Source organism: Gymnogyps californianus, chromosome 3 (assembly GCF_018139145.2).
Source record: "Gymnogyps californianus isolate 813 chromosome 3, ASM1813914v2, whole genome shotgun sequence".
NCBI lineage: Eukaryota > Metazoa > Chordata > Aves > Accipitriformes > Cathartidae > Gymnogyps > Gymnogyps californianus.
Genome location: NC_059473.1, coordinates 98,013,040 through 98,040,681, shown reverse-complemented (window position 1 = coordinate 98,040,681; position 27,642 = coordinate 98,013,040). Strand labels below are relative to the sequence as shown.

Genomic DNA, 27,642 nt, shown 5'->3' with positions numbered 1-27,642 from the left:
ATTTAGCATGTGAACAACTCAATGCTGTCAACATTATAAACTCAGATTTTCAAAGGAGCCTATATGAAATAAAACATTTGGAAAGGCTACAGAGTTTGTCATCATCAATAGAAAATATTTTAGAAAAAGATTAAGAAGCAAGGATGCCTCTCTGTTCTAGAATAATAGAAAGAAAAAAGGTTTTGCACAAACTGACCTTCATTAATGATTTAAGGTAATATGCCAAATTATAATCTCTTACCATTCACCTAATCATGTATGAGGATTGTAACTTCCAACAAATAACTGAGGCAGTAACATTTCATCTTGCCACAACTAAATTTACCAAAGATCACCTAACACAGGCCTTGCGTAAGTTTGCCTAAGAAGAATTATTTAAGTAAACTCATGAAATATTTTATAAAGGAGTGACACAACTTCCAAGCATATAAACAATAGGAAAAGAGCAAAAGTAAGCATTTTTAAGTTCAACTCAGACAGTATTTCTCAATGTTAAAAAAAAAAAAAATTATACAGACATATATATATATATGCTGCTCAAATACTGCAGCCACAAGATGAGGTAGATATTTCCCTACTACAGATTCTGTTACAAAACAAAATTCAACTTGTCATGTCCTGGCAACCAGCATTTCAAAAATAGTTTTGTCCTTAAAAAGATTATTGTTCTGATATAAAGCTATAAAAGCAAACAACAAAAATTATTTTCAATTGGTCTCCAAGAGTCAGTTATGTCTTTATCTACCTTTGATTTCTACTGTAATATAAGCAATCCAACTTTCTACTATGGCTGTCTCACTGAGTTATTTCAATAGAGCAAACCTATGAAAATTTTATGACTACCCCTTCCAGATAGGGAAAGAACAAGCCTTAGAGACATACATAACAATACTTATGGATGCTGATAGAGAGGTGTGACTTTTGTATTTCTGCACCCTTTTCTCTACTTGTGACCTTCAAAGATAAAGGCTTCCTATTATAACTGTGATAGATTTTTTTTTCACACATCCAAACTGGCATTTAGTGGAAGCAAGTATGACAATAACAGATCCTCTATTAGTCTGCTTGCTATTGCTCAAGAGCGAGCACTACTTTATAGAGGACCTCTAATACTGTACTATCTGTAATTGCAGTCTAACCAAACTTTTCTATAATACTTCTATTGATCTAACAGAACACAACAGTTTAAATCAGAGACAAATCCAAAAAGACTATTAACTAAAATTTGATTACCCATAGAAACTAGTGGTGGGGAAGACGATGTTGATTTTCTAATTATGAATTGGTACAGTTCACTTATACTAGAACCATTTCACATAATTTTTGTACATCTGTACACATATTTCATATTGTACTATCATATATAAGCAATCACTTCAAAGATGCAACTGCTTTAGCTGAATAACTCATACTTTTTCAAACATATATTTTCTAAACATACAATTATACTCTTCTCCAAAACCAATTTTGTAGTTGCTAGCACAATCTTTTTAACAAAAAAAAATATGTTTTTTAAAAGTCTTAATTTTACCATGTCGTAAATGGAAAACCAAACCAAAACAAAACAGAACTCTCTTTCTTTTTAATTCCATTACCTATAGGCCATATACTGCCAGTTTCACAAATGCTAGATTTTACTATATTCTGTTAATAGTCTTGCAGAATTCTTTTCACATATGTTACCTTCATCATCCCAGTGACCTAACGACAGTAACATAATCTACTCATCTAAGGTATCTGAGCACCACTGACGGAAATCAATGCTCTCTGGGTTAGAAAGTATTTCACTACTGAACAGCTTGACATAACTAAAACATATTCACCTGCACTACAACTAAATATACAGTCAGGCTTCATTTTCTCCCTCTTATCTCCCAAAACAGAGAAAATACTGTCTGCAAAATAGTCTTGTACGTTGTTAGTAATAAGGAAATTGTGACTGCTATTCTCTAAAAATCTTTCTCTACTTCAAAAGAAAATGCCTTATAATTGAAGACGAAACCTAGCTTTTGTTTTGGCTGGAAAGTTATTTCAGTACAAAATAAACACAAGTAACACCTTGGCATTAAACCTGACACAATTAATTTACAAAAATTTTGACTCCTAACCACTTCAGAATTGCTTTAAGAAGGTAGGTGAAAGGAACAATACCTATGAAACCGATGAAAATCTGTTCTGTTTTAACAAGTGCAACCTGTAGGTTTTACTAATGACCTTTCAAATCAAAGGAAAAAAATATAGATTTTATAGTAAAGAGAATGGGGATCTACATCCTGTCCTTTTATGTGGAACTATTTATTACCCATTCTCCATGGTTCAACAGGATATAATGTCAGCAGCCATGCCCATAATCCTTTCTGAATTTTGTTCCTTTGTGCATGTGTTAGACACTGCTGATGCATGAAATATCTAATCTGTAGCTAACCATGACAGATGGTTTTCCCATTCATTTCTAATGAGCCATTTTTAAAGTGTCAGCACCATTTTTTGTTTGTTTGTTTGTTTGTTTGTTTGTTTGTTTAAACTTCCTATTTTACTAAGGCTTCCTGAGTTAAAAAAGTGAATGTGTTTTTAGGGAACTGTTAAATGAAGGGCAAAAGAACAAACAAAATTGAGTCTATTATGAATCGTCTGCAACAGAAGCATTGTAACAGATTTGGATTAGAAATAATGAGGTAGTGAAGTCTATCTTGAAAACCTTTTCAGCCATTCTTCTGTTCATTGCCTATCTTATTTCTATCCATTCTAGTTTTAATTCTCACTCCCTTCCCCCAAAGAATACTTAGTGGTGGCAGCATTTTTGTTACTGCCCAGAACTGTAGCTACAGAAGACAAGCCATTGAATTTCAATTTTAATGTCATTGCTATATAACACAATGGGGGGATGACTTTCATCGAAGATCTGTCAGGCAGAAAAATGCCAAGTATTAAAAGTTATGTACTCACTTTAAGATAACCATAAATAGGTTATGGCAAAATAAATAAATTTTAAAAAATAGTCAAAGAAATAATGCTACCAGTTGTCATTTGCATTGAATTCAATAGGGCATTTTTTTGTTCTATCATTTTATTTATTAGACCAAATCTCATCACGAGCACCCAGCTTTCTGTCTCTCTTGCACTTCTTAAACTTTATCCACTCTTTCATCCAGCACTTTAGCTCATATACCTGCCTTCTAATACACTACCATCTTATATTCAAACCTGAACAACAGGAATATTCTGAGATGGTCCAAACTGTTTCTCCAAACCTCTGCTTCCTTCACCTCAATGTCTTTGAGCAAATTCTGAATTTATTTGTTGAACAGTTCCTTTTTTAAAAAGGAACTCCATGAGGTTTTCTAAACCAGTTTTGGCAAACTCCTGCAGAGTCAATTCTTCCACCTCTGCAAAACTATTTGACTACTACTACTTTTAATCTTTTTCCATCCTTAGATACAAATAATTTCTATGTCTTTTACATGCACTGGAGTACTGAATTCACCTGTTCATACACACTTCAGGCTGCTCAGTGTGTGCTTGTACAGTTTTAAATCTGGTCCTTGCAGATGACTAACACATTTCTCCTTTGGCCCTCACCCCTAGTGTCCTTTCAGTTGCATGTGTCCACATTTCTGTGCATTTTCTCTTCAGCAGTGACCTTGAAGTCAAGGAGCTTAGGTCTGAGGAAAGACAAGAGGTACCTCAGTGTGCTCTAAGTATTTACCCTAAGGTTTTTCCTCAAAAGGGAAAGGGTACTCAGTCTACTCGTTCTCCACATCCTGTCGGTGCAGGGATAAGAACCTGTACGACTCAGTATTTCTTCTCCAAATCTGTTACAAATTATGCCAAACTATGGTTACAGAAAACGGCACCTCCATCCCACCCCATCTCATCATCTGCAGGAGAAAAAATGAAAGGGAAGTTTACAACCATGGTATTTTTCTGCATTCTCACTTCAGCCACCAGAGGAGAAATGAAACGCAATAGAAGCACAGTTCAACCTTTCTTTCTTCTTTAGCCCTTTCCTTCATGTTTGCCTTTTAAATGTTTCCATTCAAATCTTATGACCAGAAATTGTTGAATTAATACCACTTTCATGTATGTAGTCCATTATTTTATTATTCCTAACTATAATAATTACATGTATGATAAACATCTTAGATTACGGGCATATATGAAACTTGCTATTTAAAAATGTCAGAATCCCAAAATACATACCAGAACTGAAAAACTGCAAATATAAAATTGCATGTATTTCACATATATTAAACATAGGAGTAGACCAAATTTAAGAGAGATTTGAAGTGCAGAGTAACTGGTGTATAAGTTTATGTTTACTTTTGCCGAATTTTACTGTCAAAATCACCTATTTATGCCCAAACTTTGAGGGATCTATGCATATAAACAGACAAAAAATCTGGATGATTACAGAAAGAAACAGAAATGCACAAAACCATTAAGGTTGGAAGGGACCTCTGGAGATATTGTTTAGTTCAACCCCCCTGCTCACAGCAGGGTCAACTACAGCTCAGGACCTTGTCCAGTTGTGTTTTGGCTGTCTCCAAGGATGGACACTCCACAACCTTTCTGGGCACCCTGTTCCAGTGTTCAATCACCCTAACAGTAAAAAAAAAAAAATTCTTACATTTAAATGGACTTTCCTGTATGTCAGTTTGTGCTGGTTGCTTCTTGTCCTTTGACCGGGCACCACTGAGAAGAGTCTGGCTCTGCCTTCTTTACCTGTGCCCTCTCCCTGTCCCCCTCCTCCCCCAGTATTACACACATTGATCCTGCTAAGCCTTCTCTTCTCCAGGCTAAACAGTCCCAGCTCTTTCTGCATTTCCTCATATGGAGGTGTTCCAGTCTCTGGATGACCTTAGTGGCCTTTTCCTGGACTCTCTCTAGTTCATCCATGTCTCTCTCATACTGGGGAGCCCAGAAGAGGACATGGCACTCCAGATGTATCTTACAAGTACTGAGTAGAGGGGAAGGATCATCTCCCTCAACCTGATGTTGATGTTCTTCTTAATGCAGCCCAGGATGCTGTTGGCCTTCCTTATTGACCTCATGGGTACACCATCACTGACTGACCACCAGCTGGTCTTTGTGCCTGGCAGTTCAGCCAGTTTTGTCTATGAGGATGTTATGGTTGATAATGTCTAAAGTCTTGCTAAAGTCAACATAAACAACATCCACAGCTCTCCCACTATCTGTCAAGCCAGTCATCTCATTGAATGCTATCATCGTGCATGCTTTCCCCTTTGTAAATCCACGCTCCCAATCACCTTCTTTTCCATCACGTGTGTGGAAACGGTTTCAAGGATTATTTGCTCCATCACCTTCCCAGCGATTGGGGTGAGGCTGACTGATCCAGTTTCCCAGATCCTCCTTCTTGCCTTTCTTGAAGATAGCAGTGACATTTTCTATTTCCAGCCTTCCTTTTTCTGCCTTTTTCCATTCTGTTCTCTGGCATATTTCCATTTTCTGTCTTTCTTCCAATCCTCAGGAACCTCTCCCAGTCTCCAAGACCTTTTAAAGATTATCAAGAGTGACCTCACAATGACATCAGCCAGCTCCCTCAGGACTCATGATACATCCTATCAGAATCCTGCAGCAGGGAGTCTCCCAGTACAATCCCTCATCTTTGCCTCCCTGTGCTGCCTCATGGCTCAGGTTCAGCTGATTTGGATGCTTCACTGGACAGAGCTTCTGGTCCCTCCTCTGCTACCAGGTCACTGAACCTACTCTGTAGCTGCAGAGCTGCAGATAGGACAGGAGCCTTCATCCTGTTGTTGATGTCACAAGCTTCCAGCCATCATCACTGGAGTCTCCATTTCCAAACCTCCTAAGCACAGACTCTGCCTGGTCCTCCTTCACTATGGTTAGGAGTTCAGGTTCTTGTATCTGTAGGGGCTTGGAGAATATAATGATGTTATCATCTCTGAAGCGGCGCAGTCTGCTGACTGCCTGTTACAGCTCATTTACTTGGCAGCACAGATACTCCTCCAGCACACAAGTATCTCCTGCAGGCAAGAACACTGTGTCCTCTGGCCCCAGCCTCAGTAAGAGGCCCCAGATATCTCTGCAGCCCCAGGCTTGCAGAACTACATTCCCCCTGAGGAGCTCAGTCTGGTTTGAGGCCTCTAATGTACTGAAGTAGTTGCTCCTATCGATGGTCAGGGATAGTGCCCTGTAGCACCTCAATACCTAAGTACACTGTGTCCTCAACAGAGTTTCTGGCCCCTTCTACACTACTGCCTCTGTTGGCTGTGCTGTAGGCTTCGTAGTCACATACACTTTTTCTAGCGTTTGCTGAAAGGATGCTTGACTGTCCCTAATGAGGAGTCAGCTGGAAACAAAAACCTCAAAGTCCCCATCAAACAAGAAAAGTTGACAACAAAGCTTGTGGGAAACTGCTACAGCTTGCTAGCAGTCACAGCCTCCTGTAGCTATCCCTTCCCAGGAGCAGCAGGCACCCTGAAGCTCCTCAAAAAGTTCACAGCAGTCCTCTGATGACCCCAGAAGTAGTTCCCAGAAAACCTAGCATATCTCAAGCCAGAGCCCAGAAACTGCTGTGCAAACTGCTTCATCTGTTAGCTGTCTCTGTTAGCTGTGCTCATGTATTTGTACATTATTTACATTGAAAGTGTTTAACTGCCCTACAGCAATGATGAATTTGGAAAACTTTTATATCACATTTCATGCACTCTCAGAGCTATGCCTCAGGTACCTCATTATTTTAGAAACTGTTTTTACTCCCTCTATTTAACCCATGAGTTCATCAAATGATCATTTCATGTCTCTTTGGGTGTCTGTAACTGAAAGATATTATGAAACATTTATTTAAAATATGTCACCTGATGATTAAAGATACCAGGAGGAGCAATTCTACTGTTCAGGAAGGAAAAGTGGATGAGCTGATTTGGGGGGCGGGGTGGGGGTGGGTATTTTCCAGGTACTTACTGTGTGTTGTTTTAAATTTCATGTTTCATTGGGATTTTGAATAAAAATGACATTGTCCTTTCAGAAAACTGTTGAATAATGGCTAAAATATGCCCTAAGGGGTGCAAAACGTCAGTGACTTTTCAGTAGATGCTACTGAGATGGCACAGTGATATTTTGTTGTTTGCCTAAGGCAATGAAAACCCTAAAGCTGATTTCACACACTGCAGTATAACAAGCAGCATACTACACATTTCCAGTTGTTAGCAGTATTACCAGAGATGAAACTGTAAAACACTTGCTATCTTTGCAGGAAACACTTGTTTGTGTTTTCACAAATTTCTTTAGCTAATTCATTAGTAAATCTCCTGACTGTCCATATAAATCTTTCGAAGACGGTTTTGAGTAAGAGGTGCGTACATAACTTGGTACTAGGATGAAAAAAACCCCTACAAGTCAGAGCTAAAGATAAGTCAGAAGCACAACAGACAAATGTTTTGGGAAATGTCTCTGCAGCAAGAGAGGAAGAGCTGGCCAAAGAACCCTGAAGAAATACCAGCTAAGAAGCCAGATGCTGCTTGCAAAAAAATGTTCCAGAGTTTGGCATCTGGGACCATTAAATGCCAAGCTGATCCCCATCTGTGGGAAAAGCTGTTTATTGCTTCTGGGGGAGAAAAAGTAAGAAAGAGTATAGCAGTAGTTTAAAGGAGTGCCAGTAAAAACAGAAGGCAGACTGAACTCAGCATTCAAATTATAATCATATCACAATTTACTTTTGAATTCCATTATAGTTTAAAATCCATTCATTTAGAAATAAGCATATCTTAAAAATATACTGCATAAATATGCATGTTTTTACTTATGGATCTTTCAGATATTCACCCATCCCTAATTTAGGAATCACCTGCTTATACAACTTAGCACAGAACAATTTTTGCATAGTTCTGAGAAAACGCAGAGGCTGATTTTAACTTTGCTTTTTCCAAATAAATCCTTTCCCAGAAGGGGAAAAACAGAAAAGAGTGAAACAGTATGCTGCTTTTCTGTAACAGTGCTATAATTAAAGTTCATGGTATGCATAGCACTGAATACATTCTAATGACATAAGACTAGTCCTTTTTTAAGAACTCAGCACAGACAGATGACAGCTACACTAATGAAAAAATGGTTTTTTATTCTGAAAAGAAGATGTGGCTTCAAATGCTAAGAAGCAAAGAGGGGAACTACAGGGCAAGATGTTGTATTTGGGAATGGACTGAGAAAGTAACAGGAAGGAGACAGAATAAGTCTTAGCTCTGGTTGACAGTATGGTTATCCAAATTGTCAGCTGGCATAAATTATTATCTAAGTAAAGATGAAGAAAGATGATCGTGGCGTGGTTACTAATTGAAGAAGCATTGCTAAGGAAGACTAGCACAGTTTGAGACGAGTTCTGAAATTACTCAGAAGACCCTCCACTACAAACACAACTCATTATTTCAACTGGAATCTAAAGGCAGGTAGGAAAACCAGGGCCTTTTACAGGACAGGATAAACAACAGAAGAGTTTAAATGAAGGGCAACATTTTTGCACATTATCAGTAATTTGTCACAAGTGCTTAAGGAACTTAAGCCTCATATGTAAAGGTGACATTGGCATTTACCAACTTTTGTCTTTGCAGTAGTGGGAAAGAGGTGTTTCAGTGCCAGAGTCACCTCTGAAAATAAAAAGCTAGCTCCTAGAATTAGAGGCATATGAATAACATTACAAAACTATCTACAATTTTTTACTGAGTACCCACGTGTGACCCAGTCATAATGTTAGACAAAACTCAGGTCTGTATCGTATGTAGCCAAATAAGAGGACCACTGAACCCAAAAAAGTGTACTTAGAAGCCGGCTAAAGGAACTGTACCTAATATTTGTTCCAGACATAGGCACACTAAAATAGCATAACTGGAGAAAATGAATAAACATTTCATAATACTGTAACACCACTTACAGCATTCTGTAACACAACTAGGCTTAAATATATAAATAATATCCACAACTGTGAAGGGTCAAATGGAGACCTGTGATATAGCTGCACAAATAGGGTGTAAGAAAACATATGCCAGAACTAAAATCTAAAGGATAAGGATGAGCAGGCAGGAAAGATGTCTGTCTCTGCAAAAATAAGCAAAACACGAAGGGATCCTGATTCCAAAAGTAAGATGTCAAGGGCAGATAAGATCACACTTTTCTTTTGGAGAGGAGGCAGGAAGCATAAAACATTGATGATAAGTGAGGAAAGACAGGGAAAAAAGAAGACAGGCCACTGTGGTTCCTGCTTCCCTCACTGAAGAACTCTAGGGACTGACTACCTTCACCTCAGCAACTAACCATCAACAGTCACAGCCAGCAGTGCTAGCTAAACAGCATCAGTTCCATAGTATTGCATGATTATATAAACATAATGATAGAAAATTATACAAATATAAATAAATATATAAATAAAATTAATATTAGTTTGTAAAGTTACTAATGGTAAGGACTAATGGTCTTGTATGTGCAATGATAATGATTAACACCAATTAAGAATTAACTTTTGGCAATGTGTAATGTTAATGAATATTGCTATTAACATAGCGATCCAGTAAAAAGTCATTCTGAAGTTTGGAATTTGCATAGTTTGTCAGTCTTTTTAAATATTCCTATCACAGAGATCACTAATTTCCTAACTGATATATGCATCTATATATTCATTTGCAACAAACTTATCTTTAATGAAGTTACAATGAAAGGAATTTATACCCTACAGTAAAGTCATAGGGAGTACAGATTCTGGATAGAGCTCTGGTGCTAAGGACTGGCACTGTTAGACTGACTAACACAGTCAGCATGAGTCCCAATCAGTGAACCAAGATACTGTAAGGATGACTATTCTGGGTTTTTTTTAAGTTTTTTAACAAGAAAAATGTTAAAAATAAAGTAACAAAGAGGAAAAAGGATAAACTACAGGTATAAAAATAGAACCGGACTTCAGTTTACACAGAGATTATAAAATGGTATCTTAGTGATGGATTCAACCACTGACAAAGGATAACTTTACTATACTGAAGCAAACACTAAAACTGTTATAAAAAATATAAGATCACTAGATGGCATAAGGAAATATACTTAAGTAAGTCTAATTTTCTGTTTAGTATGGAGAAGTCCACTGGTATGTTATAAAAAGAAAAGCAGCAACAACACACTTACCGTTTTTATTCTTTATAACAACCTTAATAACGAATACTGACAAAATGGCCAATAGCATGAATCTGTGGGATTCAATGTGAATATACAGAAAGAATTGAGCACTTTGGAAAGACACTTGGTTAATTCTCCAAGTTTTAACATCATAATGATTACAGCCAAGTTCCAAACTATTCTACATCATTAGAAACACCAGTTCATCCATAAAATTATGTTGCCTATTATTTTGCAAGAGATTTTGACTTAAAGTTTCCCTGTAAGTTGGTAACAGCAAAGAAGACACAAGGGCTTTAATTAGGGTTTGATGTTATTAGGGTAAAACCTCAGAAGTATCAGGAGAGTGATACAAGGATAGAGAAGAAATAGGGAATTCAGCTGATAATAGATGCATCTGTCTATAAATGTTTAGAGACCTAATTTGAGAGATTATGCTCTTGTGAGTATTAGAGTGACATTCACAGAGTACTGGAAATATATGCATGAAACTATTCTAAATTAATTTCTTTATTGTGCCATGTGCCAAACTGAAAAGTGAGAAGGGAGAAAAAGAAATTTCTTAGTTTATCAGCTGAACAAAAATTAACTGGAATGAAACAGGAATTATGTAACAGATTATTCACATTTAACAATTCAAGCTTAACTATTGATTCAGTATCTTTCTTATTCTAAATTTCTTGTTCTGATTTTTTAAAATAAAAATATGAACTGAGAGGCTTTTTTTTTTTTTTCCTGTCAGCATGTGATTTATTTTCCTATGATGGAATCCATAAAGAAAAACATTCAGTTCTGGCATACTTTTTGATCCTTCAGTTTTGGCAGCAAGCTTTCATATCAAGGTTCAAAAATGAATAGTGCCAGATAAATAAATGAACTTAAATAAGAAATTTTTCATTAGTAATTATGGTTTGTATTATTATTCTCATTATTACAGATTTGAAACTTGGTACAAAAATATTTCCTTTCGTATTGTATTTTTCCCTCATTTTTTTTCTATACAAAAATATATTTTTTATGCTGTTGCACAATAAATTACTTTTAGTTTTTCAAGAACTGATGTTTTCAGATGAATTGGAAATACTTAAGAGACAGTAAACTAATGAGTATTATCAAAGGCATAAAAGAAAGCTATGTTATGTATCCTTTACATTAATTTATGTTAGAAGTGATATCAAGTACCAGCAGTGGCATGGCCAACTTCAAAGAAATTCAGAAAATTCTGAATATCGTTGCCAGCAGCTGAACTTACACCAGGAAAATAAACGGTGCCAGAACATGGCCACAGGCAAAGAAACTGCATTGTCTATCACTGGTGCATTCTCAAAGCAGTTCCTGGCCTGACTTTGGTCCAGACCTACTGGTGCTCGTCCAAAACAATGCCTAGGCACAACTCAAGAATGCCAATGATCTTTTGTATTAGGCAGTTAGAATCCAGTTATCCTGTTTTAAAGACTACATTTAATTTTAAAGATATGGCTGGATATCCTCAGGATCAGATACTAGTCACTGCCGCTGCTTAGCTACCACGAGATGAACACTTTGTCTTGTTGCTGTAGTTTTTAAGTGAAAAGTGTTAAAAAAGGTAATAGAAACCAACACTTTTTTGATATTAAGTAAGCATAATTGTGAAAAAAAGCAGAATGTCTCTTAACATCTGTGAGTATAAACTAGGACAACTCTAATGATTGAAATGAAATTGCTTTAGATAATACAACAAAGACATTGGTCTAGACTCATTTTCCTTGTGGTTGCCAAGTCTTAGACTCCCAGTTTCAACTACAGGTATCTCTAAAGAAGTTGGTTTTGTTTGGCTTATCATGACCCTTGTATATGATGATTCAATGATATGTCTAATTTTCCTGCTCTGTTATGTCAACTAGGACAAACAGCTCTGAAGAAAAATATGTGTGGTGCTTACAGTTTGAACCAATTCCCTCGTAAACATTTTCTGTAACAGTTCAGTATTTGCCAAATCCAGAAAAAGTACTTTTTGAGTGGTTTTTTTTCCTCATTAAATAGGGAGTTCTTGGATTTGCTCATACGTAGCTGGCCCAGCTATGAATAAAATCAGGAGAAGCCATGTTACCTTCTGCAATATATATAATGCTTTCAGAGGCTGAAAAAATAGGTAAAATGTAAGGACAGGTAATGATGCGTGGTTGCAAAATATTCATGCACCTAGAATTGTTCTTGAGGATGGTGAAACTGTACATTTGCCTATACAATCCATCATATCATGTAAGAATTCAAATTGCCATAATGTAACAGCTAATCAGACATAAACAGTATGCAGCTATAAAATTATTTTGTTAGTAGACTACAAAGAACTACAAACTTCACAAAAATAAGAACTACAAAAATAAAAAAATCTTTAACAAATTATTTTACATCCCAGTAGACTTAAAAAAGTAAAAAAAACAATTAAAAATATTTTAACAGATTTTCTCAACCTCACTAGACTCTTCTTTGTCTGTTATTGGACTGAAAATATTTTACCAAAATAGGATATCTAATACTATATAAAAATGCGGTTCTAGGATAACGCAAAGTATTTCAGTTAAATTCTGAACATAAACTAATGCAAAAGATTATACTGTATTATATTATACATATTATTTAGTTAAATTTATCTTTGGCTATTTGGGGAATTGTTTTTCTATTTTCAACTGTGGTAGGTTTTCTTTCTGATTATTGTCTACATTACCAGGAATATAATCACTGCACAACAACTAGACTGTGTACTGTGTACAGTTATTACATTGTGTTCTTTATGCAGCTATATCAGTATCTATTAAGAGTATACATTCAGATACAGGACTGTTGTAGTATTGACATCATAATATAGGTAAACCCTGGCTACAAATAACAGAAGCTGATTGCTAGAGTGTTTACGGAGTCCTTATCTTCAATACTGAAACAAATAATTTTTAAACTATAAATGCATGCATGAAAGAAAGATTGGGGTTTAAGTTAGAAATAATACGGTTAGTGTCAAATTCTCATGCTTTCTCCCACTGTGGCCGTAAATTTTAGTTGTCATTTTAAACCACAAGGTGGCAGCAATGATATAATCTCTTCATCTAAGATTGCACAACTATGTCCACTCCCACTACTCTTACTCTCAAAGCATCTCCTTTGCTTACAGCGCATGTCTGACAGAAAGAGACCCTGTATCTTCTTTGACAAAACACAGTTCCAGATTAGATTACTTGCTAAGTGTTTTGAATTGATGCATTTTTTAAATTTTCCATCTACAATTAATTATGTCTGCTGACTTCAAATGAATGTGCAGTGAAGCAGTGTATCCATGACAAAAGTTGTTTGCTCATTTGTGTAATAACATTCCATTTCCCAAGCTGAGAAATAAAATAATAACTAGATGTATAAGTCTGTCATTCCTGGAATATAATCATATAGTGAGAAGATGCAATGCTTACCGATAGCTGTTGAAAAGATCCATGCAGGTGCCATTGTTTTTACAAGGCTCTGAATTACATTCATTTGATTCATTTTCACAAAATGTTCCTTCCCATCCTGGCAAGCAAACACATTGGTATCTCTGTAATGTATTAAGTAAAATAAATAATCTGTTACTTTTTGTATTTTTCATACAATTTGTGGGAAAATAATGGAAGATTGGCGAGGAGGATTGTAAACACGCTCAAGTGACTTGCAGTAGGGGTGTAGAAAAACACATATATCGTACTAATTGTTGTTTGGCCTTGTGTGTTGGACAAGTAGAACATCTGTGTTTTAACATAGGCCTGTGATAGACTTAGAGGCACCCTATCAAACATGCTTGAGATTCCTGCCCTGCTGTGGGAAAAATCAAAACACAGTGGTAAATTATGCCTGCGCGAATCCCTGAAATACAGGCAAAACCAGGAGGTTTGGTGATCCTTTAGCATGGACAGAGCTCCGCAGGGCCTGCATCCCCACTTGTGTGCCTCTGCCCGGGTGCTGCTTTGGGGATCCCCCGGTTGGTGAGGTAAAAAAAATAAATTTAATCTTCGCATTTCATCCGTGGTTTTGTGGTTGTTCCTGCAACCTGCCTGTGCCGGCTCACACACAATTACAACAAGTATTATTACTGATTGTTGTGTATTTTTTGTCTTCTAACAGGTGCTTCATCATTTCAAAACTTGAAAATTTTATCAATATATCGATAGTTTTAGCTACTAATACAATGAAAAAAGGGGATATGAGGTAGGTATGCAACACTACTTATTATCTACCTTTTTGTATAATCAGCTTGTGTACCTCAAATCCTTTACTATCTCTTCCTCCCTCCTCCAACTTTTTCTAATAAAAGATATTATCTCTTCTATAAAACTACTTTGCTTAGATATTACACTGACATGCCTAAAGCACAGGTACTTACAATCATCTGAGTTGTACTGTTCAGCATGCAGTCCAAACAGAACTTAATATAAAATAATTTATTATGGAAATTCTCAAGATTATATAGCCATCCAACTTGTTTAACACCTTTAATATGAAATTGTGCATCAGTATCTTAATTAAGCAGTACTAGAAAACTCATGACATGCAAAATACTGTCTCCTATAAAGTGTATTAGATAGAATACAGGGTGTATTAGGTAGTAATTCAGATAGCATAAATACAAGTCTTCCAGCTCTATGGTGATAGTATTAAACATACTAATGATCAGGTGTTGTGAGAATGTGCTACATTTCTGACTGATTAAACTGAACAAAACTTCAGCAGTGTGTATATCCACCTCAAAATGACATATATTATAGGGCATTTTTCATCGCACAGCAAAGCTATTATACCAAATTGTAACCACACTCCAGTATTATCTCCAGCTTCAGAATTATCCAGTATCCGCATGCAATGGAGTGTTTGACATAGTCTCACAGAAGTGAAAAGCATAAAGCAGCTTCTTCCTGCCTATGTTCTACGGGGAAAAAAAAAGGTGAACATCTGCTGAATTGATTATTAATTAGAGAGGGGTAGCAATGCAAACACTTCCATTCAGCAGAAGTTTTAATTGCTTCTTTTGTAAAATGCTTGCTTCTAACAAGGTTTCTTTCTACCAAAAGTTAGGAAACACTTTAATGGTAAGCATGACTAATGTGAATTATTTCATTACTTGCTAAACATTGCAACAGCCTTCAGGGTAGATTTAAAAGCCTATTAAAATCCATGTAAATTGGAAGCCATTAACAGACAGAAAAAAAAGTTTAGGAGTTTTTTTAAAAGCTGAGTGTGTAAATAAACTGCCATAGCATGATGATCAAATGTGTAACGTACCAGCATTGTGGCATCTACAGGTGTTTACAGTCTGCAAATCATATTGCTGCATTTTAGCTGTTTTGTTACTGAATCTGCACTTTGGAAACAAAAGCAATTGTGTTTCAAAGAGATATGGGCTATGAACTTTTACATTAACAGTAAAGAGAAATTATTTAATTTCCTAATACAGTTTAAAAATATAGTAAATTAAGTGTCAGAACTCTGAAGGAAATGGATATTGGGCAATTGTCCCAGACTTTTCTATGATGATACTCTTACCCTCTCCTGCCAAAGTAAAAGCTTAGAGTATTTTATTGGAACAAAGATAACAAAATAAAAAAGAAAGGAAGTTAATAGTTTAAAGTCAAACTCAGTATGATTGTCCTGAGGTGTCATATAGTGTGGAAAAACTCCACTGATACCAGTACTTAAAATTAAATTATTTGCATGTATATTTTACTATAGCTGGTCAAATAAACTTTTGTGCCAACCAATTTGTACTTAGCTTATTTGTGATTTGTATTTTTCCCAACTGCATTCTATTTGTTTTGTGCTCATGTTGACTAACACAGTTGCTATGCTTGCTTGGGACACACCCCTGATTTCTGTAACATGGATTTTGTGAACCCACTGAGATAGATTTTAAAAGTCAGAAAAAAAAATTGAAGGGTATCTTTCTGAGTTAAGACAGGGCATTTTGACAAATATGAAATATCAGTAACTTGTTTACAGAACAAAATAAGACAACAGAAAAATAATTGCATGAAAGTAGGTTGGACACTCAAGATGAACTCAGTATATACTGATGAGTTAGCTAGATATTCTAGTCAAAAAAAGAAAGTAACATTTTGTCCTCTGTGTTTTACATAGACAAGGCTATTCCATGCAAGTAAATACAACTTGCAACCTGTGGACTCTATCTGTTTAAAAAAAAAAAAAAAAAGCTTAATTGTTAGTTTACTGTTACTGCTCCGTACTCCTGAACTCAGGCTCAAGACCTGCAAAATATTCTCTGTGAAGAGAGAAGAAAATTGGCAGCAAGAGTCCAAGAAGTGGGAAGTATTTGAAGTGACAGTAAATCAAAGGTTAATATAGGAGACAGAAAGATTTTGTTAAAATATTTTGTATTTTTCAAATATAACACTGAGAGACAAACTTGGAAAGAGAAAATCGTTTTCTGGGAATTGTGCCAAGGAAAGAAAAAAGAAAATACATTTGAGACAAATTACATTACTAGCCCACATGTTAATGTTTTCTATTACATCATAGCCACACCCAAATTAGTTATTAAATATCTTTATTTGGAAAGTTTTTCTGAGATTTCCGCAATTCTCTGCATATTTCTCAGTGCCATGAAAACAAGTGTTAGAATGGAAGAAAAAAAAGATGCTACAAACACAAAAGGCAAAAATGGGGACTACTAATTCATACCCACAAGTAACTATTACATACTTCTTTAAAACTGTTCTATTGTCAGGTTAGGTTTTCACATAAACCAGGAATGTGAGATAATGATTTACTTCCCAAAAACTCTTCCAGAAATGGATTACAAAATTAGAAGTGAAAGGAGGTTGCCAACAGTTTTGTTTAGAAAGCAGCAGTATTTTTTCTGGTCTCACTAAAAACATCTATCAATCAGCTACTGAAATTCTGTGCTTTGCAGATTTCTCATTACATGAGGATTGTCACATCAAGCACAAAACATTACTCAGATATATGTATATCATGCATAGGTGCAGTATATGTAAAAAATCTTACATATTATTTCATCTCTGTGTAGATTTACAGTAACTCAAGGTGTCATGTTACAATAAATTCTATATAAGTATAGGTAGATAAAAAAGGTATTGATAGATACAAGACTTTGCAGAGAAGGACCTGGGGGTCCTGGTGGATGCCAAGCTGGACACGAGCCAGCAACGCACCATTGCAGCAAAGGCGGCTAATGGTATCCTGGGCTGCATTAGGAGGAGTGCTGCCAGCAGGTGGAGGGAGGTGATCCTTCACCTCTACTCAGCACTGGAGAGGCCGCATCTGGAGTGCTACCCAGTTCAAGAGAGAGATGGAGCTACTGGAAAGAGTCCAGCGAAGGGCCAATAACATTATTAAGAGACTGGCACATGTCTCAGACGAGGAAAGGCTGAAAGCGGTAGGACTGTCAGTCAGGGCATAGTATACACCAAACAACATAAAATAGCAGGAAGCTGCATAGTGGAAAGTACGCAGTGAATCAAGCAAGAGACTGGAAGAATAGGATTTGGCACCTATTTATGTATTTCTTCCCCTTTATTTCTTGTAATTATGTATTACTATTCATTTTAGACAGATTAAAATAAATGGTACCTTTGAGTTCCTCCAAGTCATCTTTTGCTTGTCCTCTATAGAACACAATAAACACATAAATAACACCATAGTTACTCCTTGTACATAGCTTTCCCTTGTACAATATATAGCACAGTATAAGAAGAGTGGGTTTTACCAGCTATACACAGGGTAAAAAACGAATTTTTTTGATCTCCTGCATACATACCCAGAACCATATATGCACACTAGCATGTCTTTATCCAATTAACTGTGTGTGTGGTAAGAAAGTGTTATTTAAGAGCATTTGCATATTTTCTCTTCTCCAACACTGTAAATGAATTAATCATTTCCTTAAGCCCTAGTCAACGTTACTTTACTGCAAAATGGCAGCTGAACATCTGGCAAATAGAAACTACAATGTGAAAAAGGTTCATCACACACAACAAGGATCTGAATTATGAGCATGGTAAATCTTCAAGCCTGTACTTTGCATGTGTAGGTTGAGCAGAATTTTTACCATACAGATATATATGTATCCAGGTACTTCTTCCATGTCTAGAGCAAAATTTGAATGGAAGTAATTTCATTTTTAAAGATACTATGGAGTTGGGGCATTTTTAGGGGGTGTTACAGTTTTTAATTTACAGAAAGGACAAAAAATAACTTGCCTGGAAACAGAAACACACAAATGGAAATGTAGAAATTGTGGCAGGTGCACTCGCCCCGATAAAGGCCGAAACTTCTCTATCGCTGGAAGGAAAGAGTTAAACTAGAAGCCGCCGTTTGGGGGTCGGGCCGGCCAGCCGCGCGGTGACTGAAGTCACGCGCCCCAGCAACCCGAGCCCGCCAAAAACACCTCAACCAGTGAAACCCCTCGGTTAAGAGAAGTTTCCAGAGCGCTGACCCTATACGACCACGAGCCCCGATCCGACCTAGGGTATAAATGGAGCCCCGCCGGAGGGCACACTGAGCCAGTTCTTCCCGGCGTAGTGGGTGTCCGGTCGGGGGGGGACTCTCGCCGTGGGTCGGGACGCCGCCCACGGAAACTCCTACAGGGTGAGCGCCTCGCCTTGTAGGTGAGTGAGTACGCATTTCGAGTCATCATTCCAAGCTTAGATTTGGTTACAGTTTGTGTAGTACCAGTTCCCAACTGACATCCTGAGCCTGTAAGTTGTGTTTGTTGCAGTGCTTATGACCTAATATTCCTGTTTAATATGGATATTATATCTCAATACTACATAACATTCCTGTTCAATTTGACTGTTACATTCTGATATCCTTAAAGAAAATTGATTTTTAAAATATATTGCTGTCTAGTGTTTCTGTGACAGAAGACTCCCTTTATTCTGTGTGTTCTGAGTTCTGCCAGACCATGTTTCTTGGGGTGCAACCTTTTCCATTAAGGCCAAACAGGATGAGCATATCATAAGACTACTTATCATTGGCACATAATGGGAGTTGTATTCCAGCAAGAAACCTCAGGTTTGTCTTTGAGACTTATTTTTTTTCTCATGAAAAATTCTGGTCTTTTTGCCTCTAAAGAAACCTTTTCATCACAAAATTCTGTTCTGTTGGAAGCAGGGCTTTTTCCTACAGAAAACCTTCATGAAACTTAATTTTGTTAGTTCTAACAGCAGTTGATTTAACCTTGCGAAATAAACGTGAACATGAAAGTGTAAGCATCTGTGAAATCATATTTGCAATTGCTTTAAACCATATTGAGTTCCTAACATTATTTATGCAGCCTTTTTTGTTAATTTAAGGGTCTTTTCTGAGTTGCTACTTTAAGGCTTCATTTTTAAGTTATTACTGATTTAACCATTTACATAACCATACATATTCACTAACAAATTTAGATTTTTCCCATTTTTCATTATGACGTTGTTTTTACTATGCAGGTCTGCATTTATATCCTAAATAAGTATGCTTATTTAAAAACAAAACAAAACAAAAAACCCAGGATACCTGTTCATCTTCAGTTGGTTTAACCCTTACTTTAACTTTTACTGAAGAAAACCAAGCTAAAACAAGCTCTGTGCAGAGTGAAGTCCCAGCAACTACACTACCTTTCAGTCTTCTGGTAATGAATTATTTACCTGTCCTTCACAGGATGTAGGAACAGTGAATGTATTAACAGTGTTGCTCCACAAGTGAAAGAAAATTGACTTCTGAGGCATGAAGAAAATCTGCAATTGGCCCTGTTTTTCCTAGTCTGAAAGACATACATGGCTTGCTGTAATATTATTTAATAACTCTGTAATAGTCAGATTGCCTAACTCAGGGCAAAGAAACACTTTTTGGGGGTAAGTGCCATGAGGTTTGCAATATGATTATTAATACTGATCTTAATTGGAGGAATAATTATAATCAGTGACATGAAAGACTAAGGTGAAAAAAAGTATGAAACATGGATTTGGAAGTGTAGAAAAATTACAATAAAAAGTCTAATTTCTAAACAGTGCTACAACAACTGAATGGTTCTGATAAAACCACTATTTAAAAATCGCCAAAATCAGTTACTGAATCTTATTATTAGAATCATTTAGCTGTCATATTCTTATGTGTTACTTATTAAAAAAAAGTTTTTTCTATTTTACTCTTGCTATGTAAGTTACAAAGCCTATGTGATTTTTGCATTAAGCACTGCAAAATGTGACGTACTAGGATAAGTGACTTAAGTACTAGCTATCTACAGAAGTTGAGATAGCATTATGGATTTTCAGAAGTTCTATTTTTATTCATATATCCTTCCCTAAACAGTTTGACATGTTAAAAATGCTGACCAGTATATTTATTTGTCCTTCCAAACCTACTTATATTCTTTTGCACCCTAAGTTATTATAAATTATAGATTATCTGCTATCAAGGATAAAACAGAATTTCTTGTATTTAAATTTTAAGCAAGCAATTTAAGCAATTTCTCTCTTACAGGAGAAACAAAGAACATTTTTAATTTGCTTATTTCTCCAACCTTTTAAATAATAAATTACTTAAATTAGCAAGCAGGAGCATATTTAAAACAGCTGGTACAGGCAAAGTTTGATGAGCTGTAATGAGATTTGCCTTACATTTGTAATATTTCTGTATCTGTGTATATTAAATGCATTTAATAAATATGTGCAAAAAGTACAATTTTCATCTTCAGTAGCACACCAGTAGTAAAGACAAGCTTACATTTTCATTCGGTGCAGGCTCCAGCTTAAAATATGGCTGATATCTAGAAATGCTGCATATTTACAACTCTAACTGCACTGTACTATAATTTGTGACCACAAGGAAAGTTACCTTAAATGGGAATACTAGTTATTTGCACTGCATGTCTTTATACATGACCATTTCATAAAATGGCAGCTTTGCTAATAAACTAATAATTATCACTGCTTTTGATATTGATAATTTTAAAGTGACACATTTGTAAAAATATGATACTTAAAGTTTAGTGGTCTTAAAATTAAATCATGACTAATGCTAGCAACAGACTTCTCTTCAAATGATTTTAGATTTCATGTTCCCGTTGCAAACAAATGCTGGCCTGTGTCTTTAGAATTTAATCAATTACTTCCATCACTGCTCAGGTATGACAGTTCTGACAGTCCAATGGAAATCTTGTTGGGGTTAGTTTTCTCTGTGGAGATTCATCCATGACTTGCTGAGGCATACAAACATGCAACATGGCTTTTACACATGTTGACACAGGTTTTCCATTTGAGTATGGCCAATATTAAACACTATGTAAGTGTTAGGTAAATACTCAATAACAAATCCATGCCTCTGTGATCTTATATTTTTCTAGTTATTTTAAAATGTTATTCTAAGAGACACTACAAGAAATATGAACGTTAGAAGACCATAAGAAGTATTTAAGAACAATGATTAAAATAAACAACTGTGACAGTCAAAGTGTTTGAAAATTGTTGCTGCAAATTGGGGAAGATTCTTCTTAGGAAAGTTGAAGGATTTCTGGGGAAGAAAATAAGTTTTGATTTGAATTTTTTTGTTTGTTTGTTTTTAGAAATGTAATTCTAAGTATGGGCCTAATCTAACCAGACTAGAAGTAATTTTATGACAACAAACCAAAGCCAGTTTGAGATCTCTTACATAATTAATGGTGATAGATTGTTTTTTGTCTCTGTCTTGACTTCTGCCATTTATTCTATTTATACCCTTCTTTCCTTCCTCTCCTAGAGAGCTTACTAGGAAATGTGTCAAATCACCTTCAATGTGACAGGTACTGAACAGCACAGGAAAACTAATGAAAAGCAACAGTCTCAAGTTGTTTGAGCAAAATAAACCAAATAATTAGTCCAGCTAGTGACAGACATTTGAGTATCAGCCTTTGATCAGTGTATCTGGTTTGACGTTTAGCTCAATTGTTCAATGAATAGTGAAAGGTCATAAACACATTCCTGTTAAGCAGAAGTACTGACAGGAACTTAACCCACCTAAAAGCTTGTCCAGAGCTTTTAGTTTGCCTCTAGATCTCAGGTAACAGGAGACCTATGGGAGTTAACTGTGCTATTGCACAGAAATAGTCTAGGTACTGACACACAGAAATAACATTTTGCCTCTGAATTTCAAACCTGGTGTTTCTGCTGGTAGCTTTTTAAATAAAGTCAGAAAAAGCAATAGAACAACTACTGTTTTCCATAAAACAAAGCTATCTGGTATCTTAACATAATAGCTGATTCAAATTTAGATCTTAAGCGTATGACCATTATCACATCAGTACACTTCATATACCACAAAGTGCCATTTCTGCCAACCTCAGGCTCAAAAGTAGGGGAAAGTTAAAGAAACAGGCTGTTCCAAAAATACTTCAACCCAAATATCCTTAGAAGCGCCCAGACATTCACAGAATTATTTGATGTCAAGTTTCCGCTCTTGAACTTTCACTCATCCCTATTTTAAATTTATAGAGCATTTCAGTATAATAAACCACATTACAAATTAATGTGCTGTCTCTATCATATCTAATACAAAAAGGTGAGTTTTTGAAAGTGCCAAACCTAGGCGCTTGTGACCTGCTCTAAGTACGGTTGGCATAAAAACAACCAGCTAGACAGCTAATAGACAAGAATCAAGGAAGAAAAGGTGACTCTGTAATGAACAAATTTTATTCAGTCTAGTCCGGTATTAATATGTATACTTGAAGACATTTTATTCAATGTAATCCAATATTACTACAGATTAGAATAAGAGGGTTTCAAATTCATACACACAAGCTGTAAAAGAAAGTGTTGTCATTCTCCAAACTAAAAGATATGATACAAGGATCAACTCTGGTGATGGACATAAAATGGCTGACAGAGCCTCTGCATTGGACAAAGGAAATTGGTTTAATGCAGGAACTAGGAGCCTATGAAGAACAAATTACGAGAATGGGAGAAAGCGGGGGGAAGCACGACCTGACCTAACATAAAGACAAACATCAAGAAGCAAAACATTAGAAAAAACCCAAAGAAGCCCAGACTTTTTGTGACAAAATGAGACGCGATCAACCTCAGTTAACCATAACCTTCTTCATTAATATTAGATTCTTATGACATTAAGTTTATCCTGTTGTCTCTGAAACGAAAAGCATGCTGACTGGCTGGTCGCATGGTGACTCTGCACTTCAGTGCCTCACAGCAATCCAGAATAGCTGTTTGCTCTCACTGAAAGGATCTGCTTGCTTGTTGCCTTCTAAAGGACTGAGAAAATTTGCTTATCTGGTGTGGCAGCCTGGCACAAGGTGAGCACTGCTTAAACTTTGCTGATGCTCAGGTGACTCCCCTGTCGCTAGCTGCTAATGGCAGCACTGGCCAGCCTGCAGAGAACCTTCCAGAGAGACAGGCGGGGAGTACCTGTGCAGTGACAGCCAATCACCAGGCACTGCAGGAACTTGAGCCAATCAGAACTGGGCATTCTCTCTCTGCTCCTCTGACAGGAGCTGTGGTTGCTGAGGGAGGAAGCCGGCAGAGATGCCGTGGGAGGTGGTTGGAGCGTTTCAGGGCTCTAATGGCGACAAGGAAGGGACCGGCCCACATGGCTGGGAGCACTGCCCTGACTTGCCCCACTTCCTTCCGCATCGTGTCACCTTCCTCCACCCCTAGCACCGCAGGGCAGGGATGTTGTGTGAGGAACTCTTACTCTGACCCACCTGGCTTCTCTCCCAGGCTGTCCCATCTCCCCTGCTGTGGGCGGGGAGACGTGTCAGTCGTTAACATTAAATATGTATCTGTGACTAAAAGTGCTTTCATGTCCGAGCCCAGTTCTCGCGCTGTCAGTTTGGTCTCAAACAGCATCGTTTGGCTCAAAGTCTGTGAGTGATAAGTGCTCCTGTCATCAGCAGGTCAGGCTGGTGTCTGGTAGCAGCCCTCAACTGATGTGCAGTAGTTATCTACAGGGTATATTTTCAAATAAAATAGGTGGTGTTAGTTTTAGGCTATGAGCATGCAAATGAAGATGCAAAGCTCAGAGCATAAACCAGCAGGAAATCATATATCTGTACCAACACAGAGATAAACAAGGCGTGCATTGGAAGTCAGGTATTTGACAGAATGAGAACATGGATCCACATTCACCTGGGGCTGAATTTGCAACTCTTGGGGTTTGACTGTGCTGGTTTTCAGAGCTGTGTCATTATTCTTTGCCTTTTTTTAATTAGATCAACATGCACAGAAGTTTAAAATCTGGTGGAAACTCCTCCATGTATTTAGCTCATACATCTAGATAGTTACTAATGTCCAGGTAGCACTGTGCATGCCTTTATGTGAAATTTCAGCATCTTTATTGCTGAGAGTTTTGTCATTCTGAGCCCAGTGTGGCAGCTCCTGGAAGGCCAGTGGGTACCTGGAGCTAGACTGGTCGGGTTCCCCAAAAGGGGAATTCAGTGTCCCCAGATTCTGAATCACTAAATGCAGCGCAGTTTTCTAGAATTTATCCCAGGACAAAAAATGACACGGTGCAGATGTTTGGTTTTGATATGTGTCCTCTGCATTGGAAACTAAACCTTGGTGCTCTTCTCACTGTTTCTTCACTCACAGTCTTGCATTACCAAAACTAAGAGTACGTGACTGTCTGATAATGCACACCTGAAGTTGGTTCATACACTAAGAACTTGGAAGAGTCTGTTTAGCAGAGTCACCTAGTGATAGCTGCATTCACAAATAAAAAATTCATAGCAGTTTCTGATTGCTAGAGAATTTCTATAACTAATGCTTATGGTCTCAGAGTGGCTTGTTATAGGAATCAATACTTTCTGGGAAAAGCACAAATTGTGTCCAACAGTCTAATTCACTTGTTACGTAACACGATTTATGAATAAGTCACCAAAAGTCAAATACAAGTACTCTTTTGAAAACAAAATTACTTAATTGAAAAATCAATAAGAGTTTACTTTTGAGGCTTCTAAAAATCGTATGTCAATTAAAATATGAATAAAGAGGCTGTAGAACAGGACACAAAAGTTAATACTGAGATACATTCTAATTAGCTAAGGGTCGTCACCATTTTAAGGATACAGTTTACTAGAAGGAAGAGAGAGAGAAAAGGGAACTGTAAAATTGGAGACAGACTAGATAAAGTGAACAATAGCATCATGACCAACGCCCACCGTTTTTAGAAACTTTTTCCAGTCTCAGGTTTTTCCTCTCTTCTTTTGAATGTGTTTGTCTTTGTCTTGAAAATCAGAACATGATTTTAACAGCAGCAGCAACTCCAGACTTTAATAACCTGTTTCTCTTTTTCCTGAAAAATGCAAGTTAATTCTAGATTTATTAGCATATTAAGGGACTATTAAGAAGGGGTTTCCGTTATGAAACATTTATACAGATAAGAGAAAAGGGAATAGGAGTATTCTTACAATAAAATCCTAACTTAATACTTCACATTCAAATGTTAAGAACTATCTTCCCCTCTTTCTCTGTTTTCCTAACACATAGTTAAAATGAATTTTAATAGTATTTAGGAGGAAGCGATAAAACCAGTAATTTGTGCTGTAATTAGACTACACTGTGAGCTTAGGGAAGTTATGCTTTAAGAAATTACGACTTTGGATTTTATGGTTCTATCTATATTTGGTATGGTAGAGGTTAACAACTCTTTACCTGTTAGCTCATATTTCATATGAGAGAAAGAAAAGGCTTTTCTCTCTGATAGCAGCAAATTTAAAGACTTTCATTCTAATCTTGTAAGGCTGTAAAAATACTTAATCTTAGCTATAACTTTTTCTGTCTCATTTCCACTCCCTGGGAGAGCTTGATCTTATTAAGGGCAATCTTTTGTAATTTGCATGTTGTGGGCCTTCCTGGAGTTTGCCTCTTATTACTCTAATGAAGTTCTGTTTCTGAATAGTGAGGGTGCTTGCCTACAGGACTTCAGGAGGCTCCACACGTTTTAATGGTATTGCAAACACCGTATACACTAACCATCTTTATTAAATCTATTACAATTCATGATGCTGGTGCACGGTTAGGGCTTTTCTTCATTCTTGGGATTTCAGCAGCGTATTGATGAGACAGACAATCTCATCAACAAGCCACAAAAAGGTCATTTGTGTCTGAAATTTGTCTACAAATGTGATAAATTATATTTCTTCTTTTCCTATCTGTGTAATTGCAGTTGTGTCATCATTAGGCCACTGCCTGACTCTTTCTTTATTCTCCCTCCTTCTCTCTCCACCACTAAAGATGCATCCTTTTCTTGTACTCGTGCAATCATACCCAGGCCCTGGCAGGAACTGAATGAAGGTGTGGATTTGTGCAGCCATTGCAGCTAATGGGACCATAGCAAGGGATACTATAAGCCAACAGGAAAAAAAAAAGACTGAAGTGCAAAACTGATGATAGGAATGTGAGGAGACAGTGGTGGACCCTGGAGGGATGTACTGACTTAGGGAGCTTTAAATGAGGGAAAGCAGTAGAAAAGTAGGATAGGAAAGTCAGATAGGGAGCTGAAAATTAAGAGCAATGAGAGCATGAAAGGACATAACCTCTGCCTAAGCAATCTTTATTAGCTTTTGTAGATCTTTAGCAGATTTTTGATCATCTTCTGTTAATGGGTCAAATTGTGAATTGAGGGATGCTGTGGAGAAATGGGTTTTCTGCAGGTTGGAAGAAAAAGGCTGCAAGAGCACTGTGAGAACTCTGGAATTAGGAGATCGCCATACTGTATATTTCCCACCAGCTATCTCAGGCACATAAATTTAGGACCGTGGTTTGTCAAGACACACATGCAAGATCCCTACTCTCCCTTTTTCACCTACAGTATCATCATTTTTTGTTCCTGAGGTACAGCAATGCTATGTGAAATAATTTTAAGATGCTAATATCTGGAAAATATAAACATGTATGCATATACAACTCCATTTGGTTAAACAAAGAGAAAACAAAATTAGTGCAGTCTCAAATAGAAGTTATCAAAAGAATATATTATCATTAAATATTATTCTCACAAATTACTTGTTGTTTGGGAATTCCGCAGAATTTTCTACTTCATCATTTCCAAAGCATAGTGAGCAATGTCAGGGTCCTTCTACAAAACTTTGGTATGCATTGCTTGTTGAAACTTGTTCCACTCATTTTTAACTATATAGTTTCAAAATAATGTTTTAAACCAGAGAAGAATAGGGCAGAGAGAGCATTTTTGCTTGTACAGCATAGTTTTTCTTAAAATACTTTATTAAGGATATTGAGATACAACAGAGCAGACACTCACCTGTCATCTAAAAAAAACTGATTTCAAATTCTTTTTACTTCATATATCTCGCTAAATTCTATGTTTGGATATTTCACTTTGATTATATGCCCAGAGGAAAGTAAAACTGTAAGTTGATGCAGCAGCATATGATTTAATTTAACTTTTGATATTAAATCAGTATTATACTGGGTGTAGTTGATTTTTTTTTTTTCCTTTCTCTTAACTTTAACAGAAAACTTTAGTATTTTCTTTTTAAAAGTGTAG

The 27,642-nt window shown here is 36.6% G+C and overlaps 1 protein-coding gene across 1 annotated transcript in view; it reads right to left on the bottom strand.

Moving 5' to 3' along the window:
- The window catches only part of EYS (eyes shut homolog), a 950,400-nt gene that overhangs the window by 578,942 nt on the left and 343,816 nt on the right, over positions 1-27,642 (bottom strand). The window contains exon 21 of the mRNA XM_050893740.1: positions 13,575-13,696. Within this exon, the coding sequence (XP_050749697.1) occupies positions 13,575-13,696 (122 nt within the window). The remainder of the gene's footprint in view (positions 1-13,574; positions 13,697-27,642) is intronic.